Source organism: Leptinotarsa decemlineata, unplaced genomic scaffold, assembly GCF_025532065.1.
Source record: "Leptinotarsa decemlineata unplaced genomic scaffold, Ldec_3_MD MMD2_tig00000882_RagTag_RagTag, whole genome shotgun sequence".
NCBI classification, from domain to species: domain Eukaryota; kingdom Metazoa; phylum Arthropoda; class Insecta; order Coleoptera; family Chrysomelidae; genus Leptinotarsa; species Leptinotarsa decemlineata.
This window is the reverse complement of record NW_027412556.1, coordinates 15,109,044-15,130,361: the sequence shown is the minus strand read 5'-3', so window position 1 is coordinate 15,130,361 and position 21,318 is coordinate 15,109,044. Positions and strand designations below refer to the sequence as shown.

General features: G+C 36.0%; 1 protein-coding gene across 2 annotated transcripts in view; it reads right to left on the bottom strand.

Annotated features, from left to right (window-relative positions):
* Window positions 1-16,278: 16,278 nt before the first annotated feature.
* LOC111503441 (cytochrome P450 CYP4BN11) overlaps window positions 16,279-21,318 on the bottom strand; it is a 62,186-nt gene continuing 57,146 nt past the window's right edge. For both annotated transcript variants that reach the window (XM_074175078.1, XM_074175079.1), the window contains exons 7-8: window positions 18,619-18,792; window positions 16,279-16,509 (exon numbers count right to left, since the gene is read on the bottom strand). In XM_074175078.1, coding sequence (XP_074031179.1) covers window positions 16,340-16,509; window positions 18,619-18,792 — 344 coding nt within the window. In that variant the 3' untranslated portion in view covers window positions 16,279-16,339. The remainder of the gene's footprint in view (window positions 16,510-18,618; window positions 18,793-21,318) is intronic.

The window sequence follows — 21,318 nt, the reverse complement described above, 5'->3', positions numbered from 1 at the left end:
CCACAGGTACAAGAGGGGGCGGATCCACAATCATGAAAACTGAAGATGTTGATACTATTGTTATCACATTGTTATCACATTATACTATTGAAGCACATTGAATATATAAATATTCAATGTGCTTCAAATAAGGTGCATGATTTATGCGCTTTTTTGGTTTATTACAACTTTGATGTAGTCTGTTCATCAGAGCATTGGCAAACATTAGACAATTTAACTACGATTAATATACCAAATTATAATTTGACGTCTAGTTTTTGTAGGGACTCACATCAACATGGAGGTGTTGCAATATATTGTAGAGATAATTTAAATGTGACCGTTTTGAATTTGGAAAATTTTAATGATGAACTACACTCAGAATTTTGTGGAATGTATTTGAATCACTCGAATATTTACATAATTACTCTTTACAGGTCATGCTCAGGTGGGTTGAATATATGAATAATCTGGAAGGTTTATTGACCAGTTTATTGAAACAGAACAAAAAAATTGTCCTGCATGGGGAATTCAATATAGATTTTCTTATGAATTCAACGTCACTATTTAATTTGAAATCTATGCTTCAATAATTTGGATTGGATATAATAATTTCAGACTATACCAGAACTACTAGATTATCAAAAACTTGTATTGATAACATAGTAACAAATCTTACCGGCCACATTTCTAATGTAGGTGTTCTGGAGCCGTATCTGTCTGACCATAAAGGCCAATTTTTATCTCTGTCCAATGGATACAGAACAATGTGAAATACCCAGAATTTGCTTCACACAACAAGGCTTGAGTAATTTGAAAGCATCACTATCAGTAGTAGATTGGAACGCGATTCAGTGTGCTAATCACGATACAGCTACAAACTGTGAACATTTTATCAATAATCTACAAAATTTTATGCGAGAATCATTTCCCATGTTGAAAAAATCAAAACACCATGAAAATAACCATTTGAAAATCAGTTGGTACAATGACAAGCTGTCATGAGAAGCTGCCTCAAAGCTGTTAAAATTATTTCCGAAGTGTCAGGCTGCCCGCAAGATATTGAAGCTTATAAACACATTAAAAAGAAATATCATAATGAATTATAAATCATAAAGAATACGACTACGACGAATATATTAAAAACTCTTCAAATACTTCAAAATCTTGCTGGGATATAATCAACTCAGAAAGAAATAAAATATACGGTAAAGGTCAAACTGAAACAGAATTTTCTGGAAATGATTTCAATAATTACTTTTGTACTGTAGCTGTAGATACGATAAAATCTCTTCCACAAGTAGTTTTCTTCCCCTGTAGATTCATTCTTTTAAGAACCAGTATGCCCACAGGAAGTACTGAGTATTATCAATAACTTGGAAAATTCTAGTTCACGTGACATACATGATCTGAATGGCTATTTAATGAAAGCTATTGCTGAACAAATAGTCATGCCATTAACGACCCTCATTAATCAAATCTTCAAGGAAGGCGTTTTTCCAGACATACTCAAAATATCCAGAGTTATTCCTTTGTTTAAAAAAGGTAATGAATCATCTTTAGACAACTATCGTCCAATTAGTATTGTCTCCATAATTGGAAAAATCATCGAAAAATTATTAAAAGAGCGATTATACTCCTACTTTGAAACAAGGTTGTATTTTAGTGAATCCCAATATGGATTTCGGAAAAACAAATCTACAACTCAGGCTGTTTACAAGATGGTGAATGACATAGTGGAGGGTCTTGATCAGTGCAAGCACACTTCCTTGACTTCATACGACTTGACCAAAGCGTTTGATTGTGTTTCACATGCATTACTCATTGAAAAACTGAGACATTATGGTTTAAGAGGTACCATTTTGAGTCTCCTCAGCTCCTATCTTGAAAACAGATATCAATGTGTTGATCTCAATAATATCAAATCCGACATCAAACCGATACAACATGGAGTACCTCAGGGTTCAGTACTTGGACCTTTTTTAATTTATTGTGTACATAAATGACTTATGTCAAAGTATTACACCAACAAACTGTATTTTATTTGCCGATGACACCACTTTTGTGGAATCGGATAAGTCACACATCGATTTGATTCGTACTGTTGACGAGAACAAAAACTCAGTCAAAAGCTGGTTCACAAAGAATAAATTCAAATTAAATTAAATTAAAACACAGAACCTAATTGTCTCCTCAAATATACTCTATCATAAAGGAGAAAATGTATCTTTTCTTGATATAATCATCGACGATCGGTTAAACTGGTCCAGCCACGTAGATTATGTACTTCGAAAGCTCTCTTGAGTTTTATTTGTTTTAAGACAACTCAAACCAGTCACCAATCTAAACGTATTGAAAATATCTTACTTCTCTTTATTTCATTCTATACTCTCATACGGTATTCTTCTTTGGGGCAACTCAAGTAATGCCATAATGGTATTTCGATATCAGAAAAAAGCCATTCGCATTTTAGCAAATATAGAATACAAAGATCACTGTCATCAACCCTTTGTTCAGCTTGGTATCATGCCAGTGCCTTCATTATACATATACATCGTTTTGTTAGAGATAAATAAAAAAATAAACAAATTCAAAAAACTTTCCGATATACATCAGTATAACACAAGATCTGCAGAGATGTTGAATCCCCAACGGCATAGACTAGCTGTTAGCAATAAAAATTCTTTGAACCTAAATTTGTATAATACTCTCGATAAATCAGTGAAATCATTGGAATTTAACGAATTCAAAGCCGTCATCAGAAAGTTTCTCCTCGAGAAATGTTCCTACAATATAATGGAATATTTGAACCAAGCAAGTTCATTAAAAAAACCATAATATATATTTTTTTCAGCATCAAATGATTATTTGGTCAGCCATTTTATTTTTATTGCAATGTTTCCCTTTATGTACTGTGACCTGTCATGAATGTATTTATACGTAACATGGTTAAATAATACTCTATCTCTATCTATCTCTATTGTTATCGAGCACTCTGATGAGGCAACTCATTACCCTTGGAACGGCGCATCACCAACCACAATCGATCTTGTGATAAACAAAAACGTATGAGATATATCTGACCTGACGGTGGTGGACGAGTTGAGCTCGGACCACTGTCCGATGATCTCCAGTCTCAACAGGGAACAACCTAAGTCTGTGAAAAAAAATGACTACAAGACCACGGATTGGACTAAGCTCAAGTCCGAGTTCAACAAGCTCACCACACTTCAGAGCCAAATTACCATCAAAAATCTGAAAGAGATACCTGAAACGTTTATTGAAAACATCCAGATTGCGAGAGATAAGTCCACAAGATTGGTTGTGGTTAAAAGTCACAGGGATCTTCTTCCACAGGACATTATGGAACTTATTCGCGAGAAACACCGTGCCAGAAAAATGTGGCAAAAGACTAGAGAACCTCGATACAAAGAGCTCAGACTTTCGGACAGGGTCAATCAACGAATAAATGAGTTCACCAATGCTCAGTGGAGGAAGAAACTGGAGAGACTTAACGTTTAGGACAACTCTCTGTGGAGGATGGCGCGACGTTTCGACAACAGATACGAGCCCATGCCTACCATAGAGAAAGGTACCGAAAGTAGGGTAACCGACGTTCAGTAGGCCAGAGTGTTCGGCGAATATTTCCATAATGTTCACCGTACAACGCCAGACAGCACCGAAGAGCATAGAAACATCACCGAGGCGGCGAGGAGGGTGCGTTCAATGCCTCCACCACGCCTTAACGGTGAAGATCTCGCTAAAATCCTCACCAACTTTGAGGAGGTGAGACACTATAAAACGCATGCCACTACACAAGGCACCTGGCAGCGATGGCATTGGAGAAATTCTACTTCAGAACCTGCCTCGCAAAGGTCTCGTACAAATGGTACATATCATTAACGAAATAATCAGATTGCAACATTACCCAGACTGCCTGAAATGTGCGGAGGTAATACCCATTCATAAGTCGGGAAAACCGAAGAAGCAAAGAGAGAGCTACCGACCAATTTCGCTACTTAGCTCGGTCGCCAAGATGCGGACAAGATCCTATTGAGCAGACTTCTCCGTCTGGAGAAAAGTCTGAAACTTGTTCCGGAGGAACAGTTTGGATTCAGGCAGGGTCGTAACATGACCTCGCAACTTGTCCGACTGGTCCACGGAATAAAGGAGGCCTTTCACCAGAAGAAGAATACAGTCATGGTCCTGTTGGACCATGACTCACAACAAATCTCGGTTCATTTCAATGTTGAAGGATAAGTTTATTGGCGAAAATATATTGGTTAAACAGGCTAATAACGATGCCGACGTACTGATTATTGAAACAGGTATAGAGCAATTTAATTTGACAAATACAACTGTTGTTGTTGGTAAAGTTGTAGACTTACTCGTAATTCTTACTGCTCGAACTCCACCTGAAAAACTATTTTCTTTCTAAAGCCAGGAAAAGCTTAAAGTAAACCGAAATATATTCGTCAAAAAGTTTATCTACTTTTGCAAAGAGTTAAAATCATGTACTATTTTTACACGCAATAACTGACTGTGATACGACGTCTGCATTTCACAGGAAGGGTAAAGTAACAGTCTTTAAAATGTTTAAAAAAAAAGATTTATTTCAATGTGCTGAAGTTTTCAAAAAAAGTAATTCGACTCAACAAGAAATTATCACCAACGGAATTCAGTTTCTTCTTTCTATGTACAAAGCTCCGAAAAAACACACCTGCTTAGATAAGTATCGATATGCATGTTTCGTAAAAAACACTAAAAATAAAAAACAGGTGCGATTAGCTTGTCTTCCTCCAACTTCAACTTCAGTTGCTGCTCATCAACATCTTTTCCGGGTATATTATCAAGTTCAAGTGACCCAAAAGACTGGGATTGGAAGTTGGTCGACAATGCATTAGAACCTATTCAGACTTTACTCCCACCTGCGCCGGAAAAACTGCTGGACACAATTTTTTGCAACTGTAAAAAGGGATGCAGCGCTAAATATGGTTGTAAAAATGTTGGACTGTTGTGTTCTCTGGCATGCACACATTGTCAAGGCCAGTCATGTTCTAATGCTGAATGACCATTAGTGGAGGATTCATTTGATACCAACGAGGAAACATGCGATACATCACTCTTGACGCAGTTTACCTACACCCAGGATGAACATCAAGAAGAAGAAAAAGATCAAGAATAAGAAGACCAAGAAGAAGAACGACAAGAAGACTCAGATGAATTAATTTTTACATTTTTTAATTTCAATCGCTTTTATAATTTCCAACCCTTCCTAATATATTTTATTATGCAAGTTTTCAACTTGACAGATTCACAAGAAACATGTGGAATAGGCCTATTGGGGAAACCACGTTAAAAAAAACGCGCTAAGTACACTACCTCATAGGTGGCGTGGAAACGTGTGCTTATAATAACGATTACAACTTTTTGACTCGTTGTATTTCAGAAACGGTGGCTCTAAGAAAAAAAGTATCGATACATTTTTTGTAGAGAATTTTATGATCTACAATTTTTATCTGAGGTTATTTTATGATAAAACTCACCATTTTCCTGAAAATCGCGATTAACCAATTTTTTCCGAGATTTTTGACCTTTGACCACGAATACATTTTTTTCTTGGCATCGCAATCATTCGAAAATTCAAAATATTATTTTTAGCTATGTTTTGAACAATTATACGCGTTTGCAGCTTGTTGTAAATTTATGTACCTTCCAATGTCTAGATTGACCGGATTATACATTCATTCGTCGAAGTGTACACTCTTCGTTCAAATATTTGTAGTTTGATTCATATTTCGTGATATTTTTTCACACAAATGTGAAAGCTACTTCTACATGATGATTCAAAACTACATTGTTGAAGATTGTTTCTGTTACGTAATAACATTCGTTCTACATCGGCAATGATTCTGTACTAAATATATAGGGACCATATATACAGAGTGTCCCAGAATTTAGTTAACAACGATTTTTCCGGTAATTGTAAAGATGCTCTTCTGAGATCATCCTTGAAATCGTTGTAACCCTTGCATTTTATAAGAAAGCACACCAGTGGCACTCCCAGGAACTTTTCTGTTCCTCCATGTCACTGTAAATACTGTCACTTATTATTTTTTATAAAGTCTCAGACTTTAGTTGATATTCGATATTCTCATCGTGAGAATAGATGCAAAAATGAAACAAAGTTGGAGACACGTTGAAATGTCAAACTGACCATCTTTCGAAACACTATTCGCTACTTCAACTTTTGGAATGGCACCGTTCTGATGATAGCAACAAATCAACAACAAAAAGCATGGGGAAGTACAAAAAAGCCAGTTCTCCATAATGCGTTGAATGTCAGATCATCTATTCCAGTATAGTTGACACAGATTGAAATAGAATAGTTTATGACCCATTAGAATGTCTTTTTCATTGACTACTAATTAATATGAAAAATACGATGTGGTCTCAGAAGTAACCAGCCTAACAAAGAAAACACAAAATTTTTGGGAAAAAAATATATTTATCTTTCAACATCTTCTTGCAGCTCTATACACTTTTCCCAGCGACGTTCAAGTTCGATACCGTTTTTATAATAACTGGATTGCTCCTCAAAATATCTATTATCTGCCGATATCACTTGATCTTTGGAAAATATTTGACCACTGATCCATTTTTCCAAGTTAGGGAACAGAAAATGATCCGAGGGGCTTGAATCTAGCGAATAGAGTGGATGAAGTATCAGTTCAAACTTCAATTCGTTAATTTTGGTCATTGCAATAATGGATTTGTGCGCTGGTGCATTGTCTTGATGAAACAACACTTTTTTTTAGCCAAATGCAGCCGTTTCTGCTTGATTTCTTCACTCAAATGTTGCAATAAGTTCGCATAATACTCACCGTTGATAGTTTTGCCTTTTTCAAGATAGTCAATGAAAATTATCCCACGCGCATCCCAAAAAACCGATGCCATGACCTTGCCTGTTCTTTTGTCTTGGGTGTAAAATGATGGACCCATGTTTCATCCATGGTTATGAAACGACGTATGAATTCTGCTTTGTTGCTGTGAAACTTCGCTAAACACTCAATTGAAATATCTTCAAGGGACTGTTTTTGCTCAAGTGTGAGCGGTACTCATCTTGCATACAGCTTTCTAGTGGAAATTACACAAGATCATCTGTACCCCAAGCCTTCTTTTATAGCGGAACGTTATAAGTTTAGTAAGAGGAACCAGTTGGAGCACGAGTCCGTATCCGAGTACATAGCTAGCCTGAAGCGATTGTCAGTACACTGTGAGTTTGGGGCGTCACTGAGCGATTACTTGCGTGACCGCTTAGTGAGTGGAATCAGGAGCGAGTCGACGAAGCAACGACTGCTGGCGGAAGCATCCCTGACCTACGATGAGGCTGTGAAGATAATTCTGTCAGTGGAGACAGCGGAGAGGAACGCGTCGGTGCTGGGTGCCAATAGCCACGTCGGGGACGGCGGTCAGCTGCAGCAGATGACAACGTCGAAGCGCTGGAGCGCCGGGGGCGCCTCCGGACAGGGTCAACACCACTACAAGAAGTCCTCCAAGACTACCAGTCAAGTTAAGTGTTTTAGTTGTGGGAAACCAGGGCATGTCCTTAAGGAATGCCAGAGTTCAGTGAAGTGTTTTTGTTGTGGAAAAGTAGGCCACATATCTAAAGAATGCCGATTACAAGGTAGTGTATGCAAAAATTGTGGTAAGTAAAACCACATTGCTGAAGTCTATCGAGCAGGTAAGTCAAAACCCTTTAATAACAACTGTAACAGAAAAAGTAAACATAATTATGTTGCTGGTGATAATTCCGATGAGGAACAACATGAATGCATATATGACAATCTAGATGGTGTTGCTAATTTGTATGAAATGATAACTATCTCTAGTGTAGCGAATAGCGATAATTCAGATAAATTGTCTTTGAAGGTTGACCCAATTAGTTTAGAAGCAAGCATGGAGGGGCAAATTGTTTCCATGGAAGTCGACACTGGAGCAAGTTTCAGTGTTTGTAATCTTGATTTTTACAAAAATAACTTAAGTGAACTTCCTTTAAAACCGACAAATTTGTCTCTCAGCTCGTATACTAGTCAGCCTATCACACCTATGGGTAAAGTATGTGTTTCTGTGATATATAAGGATGTTAAAAGCAACCTAGATTTGTATGTCATTAAAAAGGGTGCTCATCCTTTGATGGAACGTGATTGGTTACAATCATTAGGGGCTGAAATATCATTCAAATCACCTAACTTGTTTGAAATGACTAAGGTTAACTTAAAAGTAACTGATGATGAACCTTTCATTGTAAATAATATGAATAAACTTGTGAAATATTTTTTTGAGGTCTTTATACAGACAAACTCGGGTTGTACAAGGGGGACCCAGTTAAACTTAGATTAAAAGGAAATGTCCAACCAAAATATTGTAAACCGAGGCCTTTACCATTCACCCTGAAGGCCAAGGTAGAGATCGAACTGCAACGGTTAGTAGACGAGGATTTTTTGAGTCCAGTTGCTACTACTGAGTATGCGACACCCATAGTAGCTGTTTTGTGGTTCTGTTCGTATGTGGTTCTGTTCGTATTTGTGGCGACTATCGAGCTTAAAATAAAGATTTAGAGATAGAGCGGTACCCGTTACCCAGAATAGAAGAGTTGTTCACCGAGTTGCAAAAAGGTGAAAGATTTAGCAAAATAGATTTAAGTCAGGCATATTCACAACTTAAGTTAGATGAACCATCTCAGAAACTATGTACAATTTCTACTCATAAAGGCTTGTTTTCTGTAAAACGCTTGCCATTTGGAATAAATAGTGCACCTAGTATTTTTCAACAGAAAATTGACCAGACATTGCAAGGTGTAGATGGAGTAGTAACATATCTGGATGACATTCTGATTTCTGCACTTGACAATGTGACCCATGTAAATAGACTCAGAGAAGTGTGTAAACGCCTCTCCTCAAACTGTTCTACAGTAAAAAGGGAAAAGTGTGACTTTTTCGCAAAGAAAATAGAGTATTTGGGATTTGTGCTAGACAAAAACGGTTTACATCCGAGTAAGGCTAAAGTTAAAGCTGTTATTGATGCACCTGTCCCGCAAAATGTAACACAAGTTGAAGCATTCGCAAGGCTAGTACAGTACTATGGTGAATTTGTGCCTAATTTAAGTAGTATCTTGAGTCCTATGTATAATCTTTTGAGGAAGGACGTACCTTTCATTTTTGATGAAAACTGTTTGAAAGCATTCAATAAGGTCAAAGAGCTACTTATAAACAGCACCTGTATTAGCTCATCATGATCCAAGTGCGCCAGTCGTACTCACTGTAGCTGCAAGCTCCATGGGATTAGGTTGCGTGTTGAGTATCATAGATAATGAAGGCGTTGAACGCCCAGTGTCATACAGTAGTCGTACGCTCAATGCTGCAGAGCGTAGCTACTCACAAATTGACAAAGAGGCAACTGTTATCATTTTTGGGGTTAAAAAAATACCACCAATACTTATATGGTAGACATTTCACTCTCAAATGTGATCACAAACCTTTGTTTAGCATATTTGGAAGTGAAAAAGGAATCCCTGTGTTTGCAGCAGGCAGACTGCAAAGGTATGCATTGTTCTTAACCGGTTACACTTTTGAGATAAAATATGTTAAATCTGACGAAAATAGCGCTGATGCTTTGTCACGCTTACCACTTGGTGTAAATCACAAAGAGGTAGCAGATGATGAGTTATGCTGGTTAGGAACATATTTGCATTGTATAATGGAAAGTTCAGTACCTATCAATTATGAAGTTGTCAAAACGGAAACTTAAAAGGACCCACTCTTAAAAAAGGTATTTAATTATATTATGAATGGATGGCCTAACTTCTTAGAAGGAGAGGATAGAGAACTCCAAGCGCTCTTTCAAAGACGGAATGAGTTGACAGTGGAATGCGGTGTTATCATGTCCCCACATGATAACACCGCGTTGTAATTTTTAAGTCCCTGCAGGAGTTTTTATTAAGAGACCTTCACACACATGGGTATTGTTAAAATGAAAGGTGTGGCTCGCAGTTATGTTTACTGGAATAGATTCAGATATTGAGCGCCTTGCTAACAGTTGCTCATCCTGCCTGCAGGAGCGACCCAGTCCAGCAAAAGCAGAACTACATGTGTGGCATTATCCTAGTAAACCATGGGAGCGCGTACATGTAGATTACCTTGGTCCATTTAAGGGTAAAATGTATCTAATAGTAGTTGATGCCCATTCAAAGTAGCTTGAGGTGTTTGAAACCGCCTCAACTTCAGCCCATTTGGCTATTGAAAACTTAAGATCTTTGTTTGCCAGGTTTGGTTTGCCTTTAGCGATTCACAGTGATAATGGCCCCCCATTTACTTTTTTTTCTGAATTCCAAAAATTTCTTGGCAGTAATGGAATACGGCACACCACAAGTGCGCCATTTAATCCACAGTCCAATGGATTGGCAGAGAACTCTGTAAAATATGTAAAATTTAAATTGCGTAGTGCATTTAGAGACAACGTAAACACAACACTATCTTTAACCAGAATGCTATTTGACTACCGTAATGCAATCCATGCAACCACTAATGAGACACCCGCTAAACTGATGTTTGGCAGAAATCTAAGAAGCAGGTTTGATTTATTGCGACCTAATCTCGGTAATAGAGTAGCCGAAAAACAAGAAAAACAAAAGTCTTACTTTAGGGGTAAAAGTACCAGGTACTTATACATAAATCAATCTGTCTTAGTAAAAGATTATCGTTCAGGTAGTAAATGGATTGAGAGAATTGTAATCAAACCAGTCAGTGATGTTATGTATATAGTCAAACTAGGCTCTGGAGTTTTGTGGAAAAGACACATAGATCAGAATATTCCAACTGACACAGGTGAATCAGATGTAAACAAACACACCAGTAGTGTCAGTGAACAGCTGTTAGTTGACCCACTAGAATACTCTAGTCAATTAGCTGATGAAGCAGCTGTGTGTCTCCCCATTCAATCCATTCCCCCCGCACTCCCAGTGCAAGGAATAGAATCAGGGAGGTCACATCATCTGACGTCACTCCTTGTCAATCCAGCGCATCCCGTCGATCCAGTGATAATATGGATATCTCCCCTGTTGAACCGTCAGCTGTTGTAACCAACAGCTTGCATTCTCCCCGTATAGTGAGACGTTCACAAAGAGAGCGTAAGCCTGTTGAGAAGCTTGACTTGTAGACAGTTCATTGCATTATCTATGGTTATTATCTTGTTATGTATCCTTAGATACTATATTCTTATCTTGAATATGGGTGTGTGGATTATTACTATTACTATTCGAACCCTTTGTACGTACTCTTATATTATAGTGACAATTTTTATTTTAGAACTTAATGTTTTCAATTTGTTCCAAATTTGGTAGGAAGGTGTTAAGTATATAATGAAACATTATATAGGATAAGTTTTTATTTAAGGTATGTTGGTAATACAAAACGGAGTGATCTCTGAATATTCAAAATAAACTGCTGTGATCATACGATGTTCCTTCCAACCAATCACAGCCTTCTGTCAAATAAACCGAGACCAATACACCTGCTTTTCGAGACCACTTCCTCTCCAACCTCTGTAACATGAGTATGGTATGATCTTGGCTCAAGTACCGTTAACAGTGTGTTTCATTTTTACCAATGTTGTCCCTAGTTTGATGAGATATCTAGTGGTGTAACAAGATATCTTACAGATATTACAGTGAAAATGGTTTATTTCTCATATTTTGAATTAAACTTGGAGATCAGGATAAATCTTGGGCTCCGCATAAGGTATGTTATGTTTGTGTTGAAGATCTTAGGAAATGGTCAAAAAAAGAGAAAAAAGCTTTCAAGTAACGCTGTTCCTATGGTATGGAGGAAACCTAGAAACCACACTGATGATTACTACTTTTGTAATATCGATGTTACTGGCCATAACTCGAAAAACAAGAAGGTAATAAGCTACCCTAACCTAATTACTGCCATCCGACCAGTAGGGCACGATGTAGATTTGCCGATTCCAGAACATCCAGATGATTTGAATTATGTTCAAACTGAAATGTTTTCTGATGTACTGTCACAGATATAAATGAGTAAGATGATGGAGAGTTCCAATGTGCTACAGCAAATATAGAGCCTAAACTGTTCACTCAGATTGAGCTTAACGACTTAACGAAAGAAAAAGCTGAATTGTTTGGTTCTAGACTAAAAGAAAATAACTTGTTGGCAGTTGGAACTAGCATGTATGTGTATAGGAAGAGAGAGCAGCAGTTTTTGAAATTTTTTTAACAAGAAGGTGATTTAGTGTACTGCTCAGACATTCCAGGTCTGATCAAAAAAGAAGACTGGAGGCTGTTTATTGATTCTTCCAAAACTAGTTCAAAAGCGGTTCCATTACACAATAGTAACACTTATGCGTCTATACCTGTTGGCCATTTTGTACACATGAAAGAGACCTATGAAAACATGGAAATAGTGTTGAATAAAATTGGCTATTCGGCTCATGGTTGGATGATATGTGGTGACTTGAAAGTAACATGCATGCTTCTTGGTCAACAAGGCGGTTTTACCAAATTTTCATGGTTTTTTTGTGTGAATGGGACAGTAGAGCAAGGGATCAACATTGGTGCAGAAAGAACTGGCCTGTGAGAGAGTCTTTAAAACCCGGCGAGAAGAACATTCTCCGCAAAAACCTTGTAGATCCTAGAAACATTCTCTTACCACCTGTACATATAAAGTTGCGCCTCATGAAACAGTTTCTAAAGGCATTGTCCAAAGATGGACCTTGTGTCAAGTATCTCTGTCAGAAATTTCCAAACCTGTCACAGGCTAAAGTTAAAGAAGGCGTCTTTGTTCGAAAAATGATTTTCGACGTAAACTTTGAAACCACAATGACCATACATGGGAAAGAAGCATGGGTATCATTCAAGCAAGTTGTTACAAAATTCTTAGAAAATGCAGAAAACCCAGAATGGTAGTACCATTGTAGCTAACACTGTGTCCGTAAAGTATGGAACAAATTCATTTTTAGCTAAACAGGTCATTTTAAGAAATAATCCTGAAACACGTCGATTTTTGATGTTAATTTACCGTATTTTAAAATAATAATCTAATATATAGGGTGAATTACGTTCGAGTAATGACGTCACCGTCATTTTTTTTTATGGAACACCCCCATTTTGTCTCAATTTTCGGATAACTCTAGCTGAGCTGATTCCAAAAATGTATCACATGTTGATTCCAATTGGTACAGGGTGGACAAAAATACAGTAGTTGTGTGTGTGCTAATAAAGTAACGCGTAACATTCTTTATTAGGTAAATTAACAATATTATCAAAAATACTTATTGTCTAGCGGCAATTGGTTTAAATGTAACACCCCGTAGTTTGCTACATGTTTAGAGTAATAAAAATGAGCTGTTTCCAAACATGTTTGGTACTTGTGGTCTAGCAGACAGAATATGAAACAAATTATTTCTCATCTATATTTATAAAAAACATAGTCGTCTAGTTTTTTGTGAAATATCATTATTTGTTTAGTAATTTATTGATGTTCAGTACTACAATATTTTTGGTATTCGTGAATATTTGAAAGATTGCTTAGATTTAATTGGAAGTAGAAATGGAGTTAAGTGTAAAACAAAGAATTGAAATACTTATGATGATTGGGTATGGAGACAGATCGCGAACTCAGATGGAAGTGTGCAATTTGTTTAATGATAAATATCCAGAAAGACCTATAACGCGTTCAACAGTCAGTAAGCTGGAAACGAAATTTCGAGAAACTGGTACGGTTGCAAATGTACGCAAATCAGGTTGTCCCCCTGCAAATGCTGATACAGCATTAGATGTTTTACTGAGTTTTGAAGAAGATGCGCACACTTCTGTTGGTAAAGTTAGTCGCGAAATCGGTGTTGGCAAAACAACGGTACACAAACTATTGAAGCTTGAAAAATGGCATCCTTATAAAATCAAACTTGTTCAAGAATTAAACGAAGATGATCCCGATAGACGACTCCAATTTTGCGAAGAAATGATGGATAAATGTCACCGAGACCCTCTCTTGATACAAAACATTATTTTTTCTGATGAGTCCACTTTCACGTTAAATGGTGAGGTTAACCGTCAGAATTGTAGATACTGGGCAAAAGAAAACCCCCACTGGATGCGTGAGCATCATACACAATACCCTCAAAAGGTAAATGTATGGGCTGGAATTGTACGAAATCGAATCATTGGACCCTACTTTATCGAAGGTAATTTAAACGGGGCAAAGTACCTTGAGTTTTTAAGGAGGTATCTCGTACCTACTTTACGTAATTTATTTCCCAGCAGACGTAATCCTGGGGGTTTTGATGAAAGTTTATGGTTTCAACAGGATGGTGCACCTCCACATTATGCTGTAGATGTTAGAAGGTACGTAGATGAAATTTTTCCGAACAGGTGGATTGGTAGACGTGGACCCACTGAATGGCCAGCGAGGTCACCAGATTTAAATCCTTTGGATTATTTTCTGTGGGGACATCTGAAGAATGTTATTTATAAAACGGAACCAGCAAATATTGGTACAAGTAAAAATTGGTACAAGTGAAAATTCGAACAGAAATGAACAATATTACGCAAGAAACCATACACAAGGTTCAATAAGAATTTGTACACCGTTTGGGTTACTGTCAAATACAGCAAGGGCTGCAGTTCGAACATTTAATATAAAGTCATGTATTCCAGCATATTCTGTCCGCTAGACAATAAGTATTTTTGATAATATTGTTAATTTACCTAATAAAGAATGTTACGCGTTACTTTATTAGCACACACACAACTACTGTATTTTTGTCCACCCTGTACCAATTGGAATCAACATGTGATACATTTTTGGAATCAGCTCAGCTAGAGTAATCCGAAAATTGAGACAAAATGGAGGTGTTCCATTTCAAAAAAATGACGGTGACGTCATTACTCGAACGTAATTCACCCTGTATATCAGATTATTATTTTAAAATACGGTAAATTAACATCAAAAATCGACGTGTTTCAGGATTATTTCTTAAAATGACCTGTTTAGCTAAAAATGAATTTGTTCCATACTTTACGGACACAGTGTATAAAAGAATTTTAAGAAACTAGGATGTTTGATGAGCCTGAAAGTCCACTTATTGAACAGTCATCTTGATTACTTCCCGGAAAATTTGGTAGATGTTAGTGAGGAGCAGGGTGAGCGTTTTCACCAAAATATTAAATTGATGGAGAAACGTTACCAGGGCCGCTAGAATATCAACATGATGGGAGACTACTGTTTGTCACTTCACTGTGAAGCTCAACAAGCGACTCATCGCAGGAAGCTTCGAAGAAAAAAGAGAAAGGAAGTATAAACCAAATCCATTTGACTAGTGAAACCAACATTACAACACTATCATGATTTCAAGTAACCGTGAGTCAGGAAAGCATCATGTTCTGACAGCTCAAATTTGGCTATGTATTTTAGAAAGCAATTTCTGTCTTCAATTTCCAGTGATACTGAAAGTGCTATTTGAATCTCACCGTTTTGAAAAGTGTTTTCATTATTATAATTGAAGTTGAGGAACTAGACAAGAGTTTATACAAGTCAATACATTTTTGATCTAGGTGGTGCAGCAAAAAATTACAGTTACACTGCTTTACTGTAATTTATTACAACTAAAACCATTCATCTACATTTTTGTAATCACTCCAACTCGAATCTTTTTCTTAATGATATACACACTCCATTCTTCGATACTAAAATGCTCTCAAGAGCGAGCTTCAACTTGTGCTCTGGTGTGGCTGGCAAAATCTCGAAATGTCTCAGCACTTTCGAGATGGTACTCTCATTTCCAGCATAGCAAATTTTTGACCTGTAAAAATGTATCGACACAAAATTTTCCGGTTTTTATGTCGATTAACAATTGAGCAAGAGCAATTGAAAATGAGATCGCACGCGATACATTTTGACGTCACACCAAGCAACGAGCTTCGAGCGGTGGCAACCAGGCCTGTGGTTGGAGATTATGAATTGCGCCATCATCGCGTCGCCAGCACTCTCTTGTTGCCGTAAGACGATCGCTGTGACGTCAAGCTTGACCACATTCAACTATTAATTTGAGGCGGAAGATAAAGAGTGAAAATTCAGATTTTTTGCAGATGTACTATTTGAAACATTAACTTTCAAATAATGGAATAAAAAAAATTGTTAAATGAGCCCATTGAAGTTGAGGAACTAGAAAAAATCCATACAAGCCAAACACATTTTTGAACTAGGTGGTGCAACAAAAAACTTCAGTTACACTAATTTATTGTAATTTATCAAAACTAAACCCATTCTTCTACATTTTGTAATCACTCCAACTCGAATCTTTTTCTTAATGATATACACACTCCATTCTTCGATACTAAAATGGTCTCAGGAGCGAGCTTCAACTTGTGCTCTGGAGTGGCTGGCAAAATTTCAAAATGTCTCAGCACTTTCGAGATGGTGCTCTTCATTTCCAGCATAGCAAATTTTTGACCTGCAAGAATATATTCATTTTTAAGTACACTCCACTACAGCACTTGATATCAAAGAACAAAAGCTAGTAGACAAGCAATTATTATATCGATAACACTAGTTTACAGCCAATTTACGACTGTAATGCCAGAGGCAGTGCTTTGCTAATTTTTGTTCTGTAAATGCGAAAATGATAGTAAAAATTTCCTAACACGTAAGATTTTTGAGTTATGATTTTTTTCACAAAAATTTAATAAACACAAATTTGCTTTTCCCCTAAATTGAGCAAATTGTTTAAAATCTGGCAACACCGCGGTTCTACCCGGTATTCGAATTTGCTTTCGCTGTATATGAGACTTGTAACGCCGCTTCTCGAACTTTCGATACTCGAAGTTTCAAGAAAATACTAGAAATACGGAACCGCAATGCATGACAAACGAGTCTGGTTTTTTCAAGAAAGAGCAAACACAAAACTGTATATCCGGATATTTCTTCTGTAAGAAGGCCGGTTCTTCATGGACAAGGTTTACCAGTTCCAACACCCCCGGCAAATTGGGAGGAAGATTTGGAAATGTATGATGACCAGGCAGGTTCCCATAATGTGCCAGAAAAAGATGGTCCTTATTTTCCCGAGAGTGAAGAAAGAACACCCCATTTAATCGAACAACCTGAATCAAATGACCTAGTTCGGGACCTCCACTTGTCCAAAGAGCTGAACTATTAAGGTCTAGATGACAACAATGGAATTTATTAGCCCCTAAAACCAAAATTACAATATTTAGGAACTGTAACCATGAGCTATCATCGTGTTGTACTATGCAGGATAACATGCGTGTTTGTGTAAATCCAAATAGTGTGGTGGAAAAATTAGGATTTGCACATAACCTGGACGAATGGCGTTTATTTATATATTCATCTGAAACAAGTTCAAAAGTCGTTCTGCTCCAGAATGGTAACAAAAGACCCCCTATTCATCTTGCACATGCGGTTGCAATGAATAAAACACACGAAAGTATGTCACTTATTCTAAATGCAATAAGTTATAATACGTATGAGTGGCAAATAATATGTGATGACCTAAAATTCATAGGACTATAACTAGGTCTTCAGAGCGGATTTACGAATGTTTGCTGTTTTCTTTGCCTATGGAACAGTAGGGCAACACAGAGCCATTATCAAGCAAAATAATGGTCTTGGAGAGATAAATGTATTCCAGGTCAAGCTACGTGAAGAATATACCTCTTGTTAATTCAAAAACGTTTTGTTATATCCATTACACAATAAACTGGGGTTAATGAAAAATTTTGTAAAAACATTAGACAAAGAAGGTGATGCGTTCAAATATCTTAAACACGTTTTTCCAAAATTAGGTAAAAAGCTCAAGGAAGGTATATTTGTGGGACCACAAATTAGAAAACTACTAAGTGATCAACAATTTGATCAAAAATTAAGTAATGTTGAATTAGCTGCATGGAGTTCTTTCAAAAAAATTGTTTCGGGAACAAGAAAGTGTTACGAAACACTTCTAGAAGAACTACTTAAAAACTACTGCAGAATGGGATGTCGCATGTCTTTCAAAATCCATATCTTGCACTCCTATTTGATTTTTTCCCAAAAAATTTAGGTACTGTCAGTGACGAATCAGGGGAAAGGTTCCACCAAGACATACTGACAATGGAGCAATGTTACCAAGGCAGATGGGATGCAGCAATGATGGGGGATTATTGTTGGTTCCTCAGAAGGGAAAACGATGAAACATATAAACGAAAGTCAATATTTGCAAAAAGGTTATGCACAAAAGACTTCATTTGAATGTTTTTTCATGTGTATTGTAAATAAAGTCTGTTATCCTCAAAATATATTGTGAACTTTTTTGTATAATATAAAAATAACTAACTCAAAATCTTTACATGATGGAAAATTTTTAATGTTGAAATCGCAATCAGGATGCTCAAATATCTCATCTATAACCATTATAATATTAGTCACAATTTTTTTTCTTATTTGTTGGTTAGTGTAATTTGAGTGAGGTTTTTCTGAAATCATCAATTTTAGCGAACAGAATTTCTGTTTTTGAACATTTCATTTTTTGAATTCATTGATGATACTAAAACAATTGTAGTTTTCTTACCAATACAATTCCTTGGTCCTGCGCTAAAGGGAACATACAAATATGGTCGTTTCTCGTCATAGTTTTCGAATCTTTCTGGAATAAATTTCAAGGGCTCCGGGAAATAGTTGGGACTCCGATGACTTGCAAATATAAGCAACAGGATATTCACTCCTTTCGGATAAATTGTTCCCCCTGAAAATTAATGCTATAATGATAATAATAATGATTATTATTATTATTATAAGGCTCTCGTTGTTGGCCAACAAAAAAATACAACTAAACAAACAACAAGATTCATTATCTGCAATAATAGATCACGACCGAGAAAGCTTTTCTATTCAAGCACATTAATAACACAGGTTGAGATAAAAAATCTTATCAATTTTTGTATGTTGAAACCGTATTTCATAGCAGTTTTTTCATCACCCACCATTTTTTCGCAATATGATATCGATTTATTACTTCAAGAAAATTTGATATATACAGATTATTTAGCAAATCATAGTTTTATAAATTGGTTATATTTTCGCTTACAATCATAATTGATCCTTTGAATTATGATATAAAATGCTCATATTATGAAATGTTCTCTCCATTTTCTTCATATAATTTCTTTCGTAGCTTTCAAGCCTATGAATTGCGTTTTGTTGTTCTCTGTGAACGGTAATCACCCATCATTTTGATATTCCACCGTCCCTATTATCTGATGAAACTTTTTCCCTTGCTCTTCACTCACATCCCCCAAGTTTTTATGAAAAAAGTCAACATGATTGTGTTAAAAGTGGATTTTAAGGCTCATCAGGCGTCCAAAAGTTTTAATTTTCTGTTCGGGTCTTTGGCATTACCCAAAAACTTAATCACAACTTCTTTGAATGATTTTCAAGCCTTCTTCTCATTTATTGTTGCTTCGAAGTTTGAATCGGATATCAATTTACGGATATCAAGACGAAAATCGCTTCTTTTAACTCAGCTTCTGATAAATGGGGAAATTTCGCAAATAAATATTTAAAACAATCACCATCTTTGGGTGAAGCTCTAACAAATTGTTTTATTAAACCCAACTTTATGTGCAGTGAAGTTACAATAATCTTCTTGGAGTCAACTAAAGTTTCGTGTAGAACATTTTTATGCCAGATCTCGAAGAGCATTGGTTTTGAGACCAATGTTGATCCCTTTCTCTACTGTACCATCCACATATAAAACATGGAAACTTCATGAATCTTTTTTGTTAACTAAGGAGCATGGAGGCGACTTTTAAATCCCCACACAGCATCCAATCATGAGCTGTATAGTTATTTTTCTTCAAAACGATAATAAGATTTTTGTAAGTTTCCTTCATATGAATTGAATGTCCCCCAGGCACTTGAGCATGACTATTTCCGTTATTTTATAACACACCTTTCAAACTTGTTTTTGGGGAGAATGAAAAGTATCCATTCTTCTTGTATTCAGTGACAAATTCATTCATTAGACCGTAAATATCATGGCAGTAAAGTTGAATGAATTGTTCTATAATAACAAATAGATGTCTCAGGTTCCAATAAATATTTCTGTTCCAGTCTAGAACCCAGTAATTCTAATTTTTCCTTAGTCAAACCCAAATCTCTCACTGAATCATTTAAATGTGCTTGCGCAAATAACTGTGATTTCAAATTGTCCAGAGTACACTGGAAATCAGTCGATTCACTTTGACTATATTTGGGAATATACTGTCAAATATCACCAATAACCTCAAATGGCTGATCAGCAGATGTAACGTTAAGATAAAAAATAACTTTTTTATTTTTAGATTTATATCCATTAACATCTAAACTGCAAAAATAGCAATCATCTAAATGATTCTTTGCTCTCTCCATATCTTCTCTTTTTTATACCATTTCCTTAGATCCTCGACACAAACATAACATACTTGTCTTGTTTAATGTATGATTAATGACTGTTTTACTAAAATATGCAAAGTAAGCTTTTTTCACGAAAACAGTAATGTTTTTTAATGTCTTTTCAATTTCAAAATCACCATAAATACCTATAGCAAAATCACATTTACAATCACGTTTAACCATTTTGATTTTTTACTAAAAAGCACACAGTAATTTGAGTTTATATTTACACCCATTTAGATTATATTTAGTGAAAAACTACACGGCGATAAAATTTATTAGAACTACCAACCTCAGAACATTTTATTTCATTACCAACCCCATTACATTGAAATAATGTTGCCAACTTCAACATATTTAAGAAGTAAAAAAAGTATTTTATACAGTTTGATACATAAACGTTATTCTTATTCAATAACGAAATGTGAAAAATTGGAGGGTAATAAAACCTATTTTATCTTTTTCGTAATCGGGACACCAAGTCATGCAAATTTTATTAAAATTATCGAAGAAGTTTTTGGTTGTTAGCTCTTGTGATGATTTCATTGTACAAAATTCATGATGATATTTCGATTCAAAAAGAAAGGAATCCACTCAGAATCATGCCTTATGTTTTCATGATTGAGTGGTGAAATAATAATTATCATTATATTCATCAGAATTATATTCATTCATCATCAGAATATAATGATAATTATACGCAGAATATACAGAATGAATATGAAAAATGCCTCGTGAGTGGCTGATAAAAAATGAATGGGATCATATTTATAAAACGAAATCGATAACCATTACAATAACTTTAAAATAAATTGTGAACAGAATAGTATTTATCAGT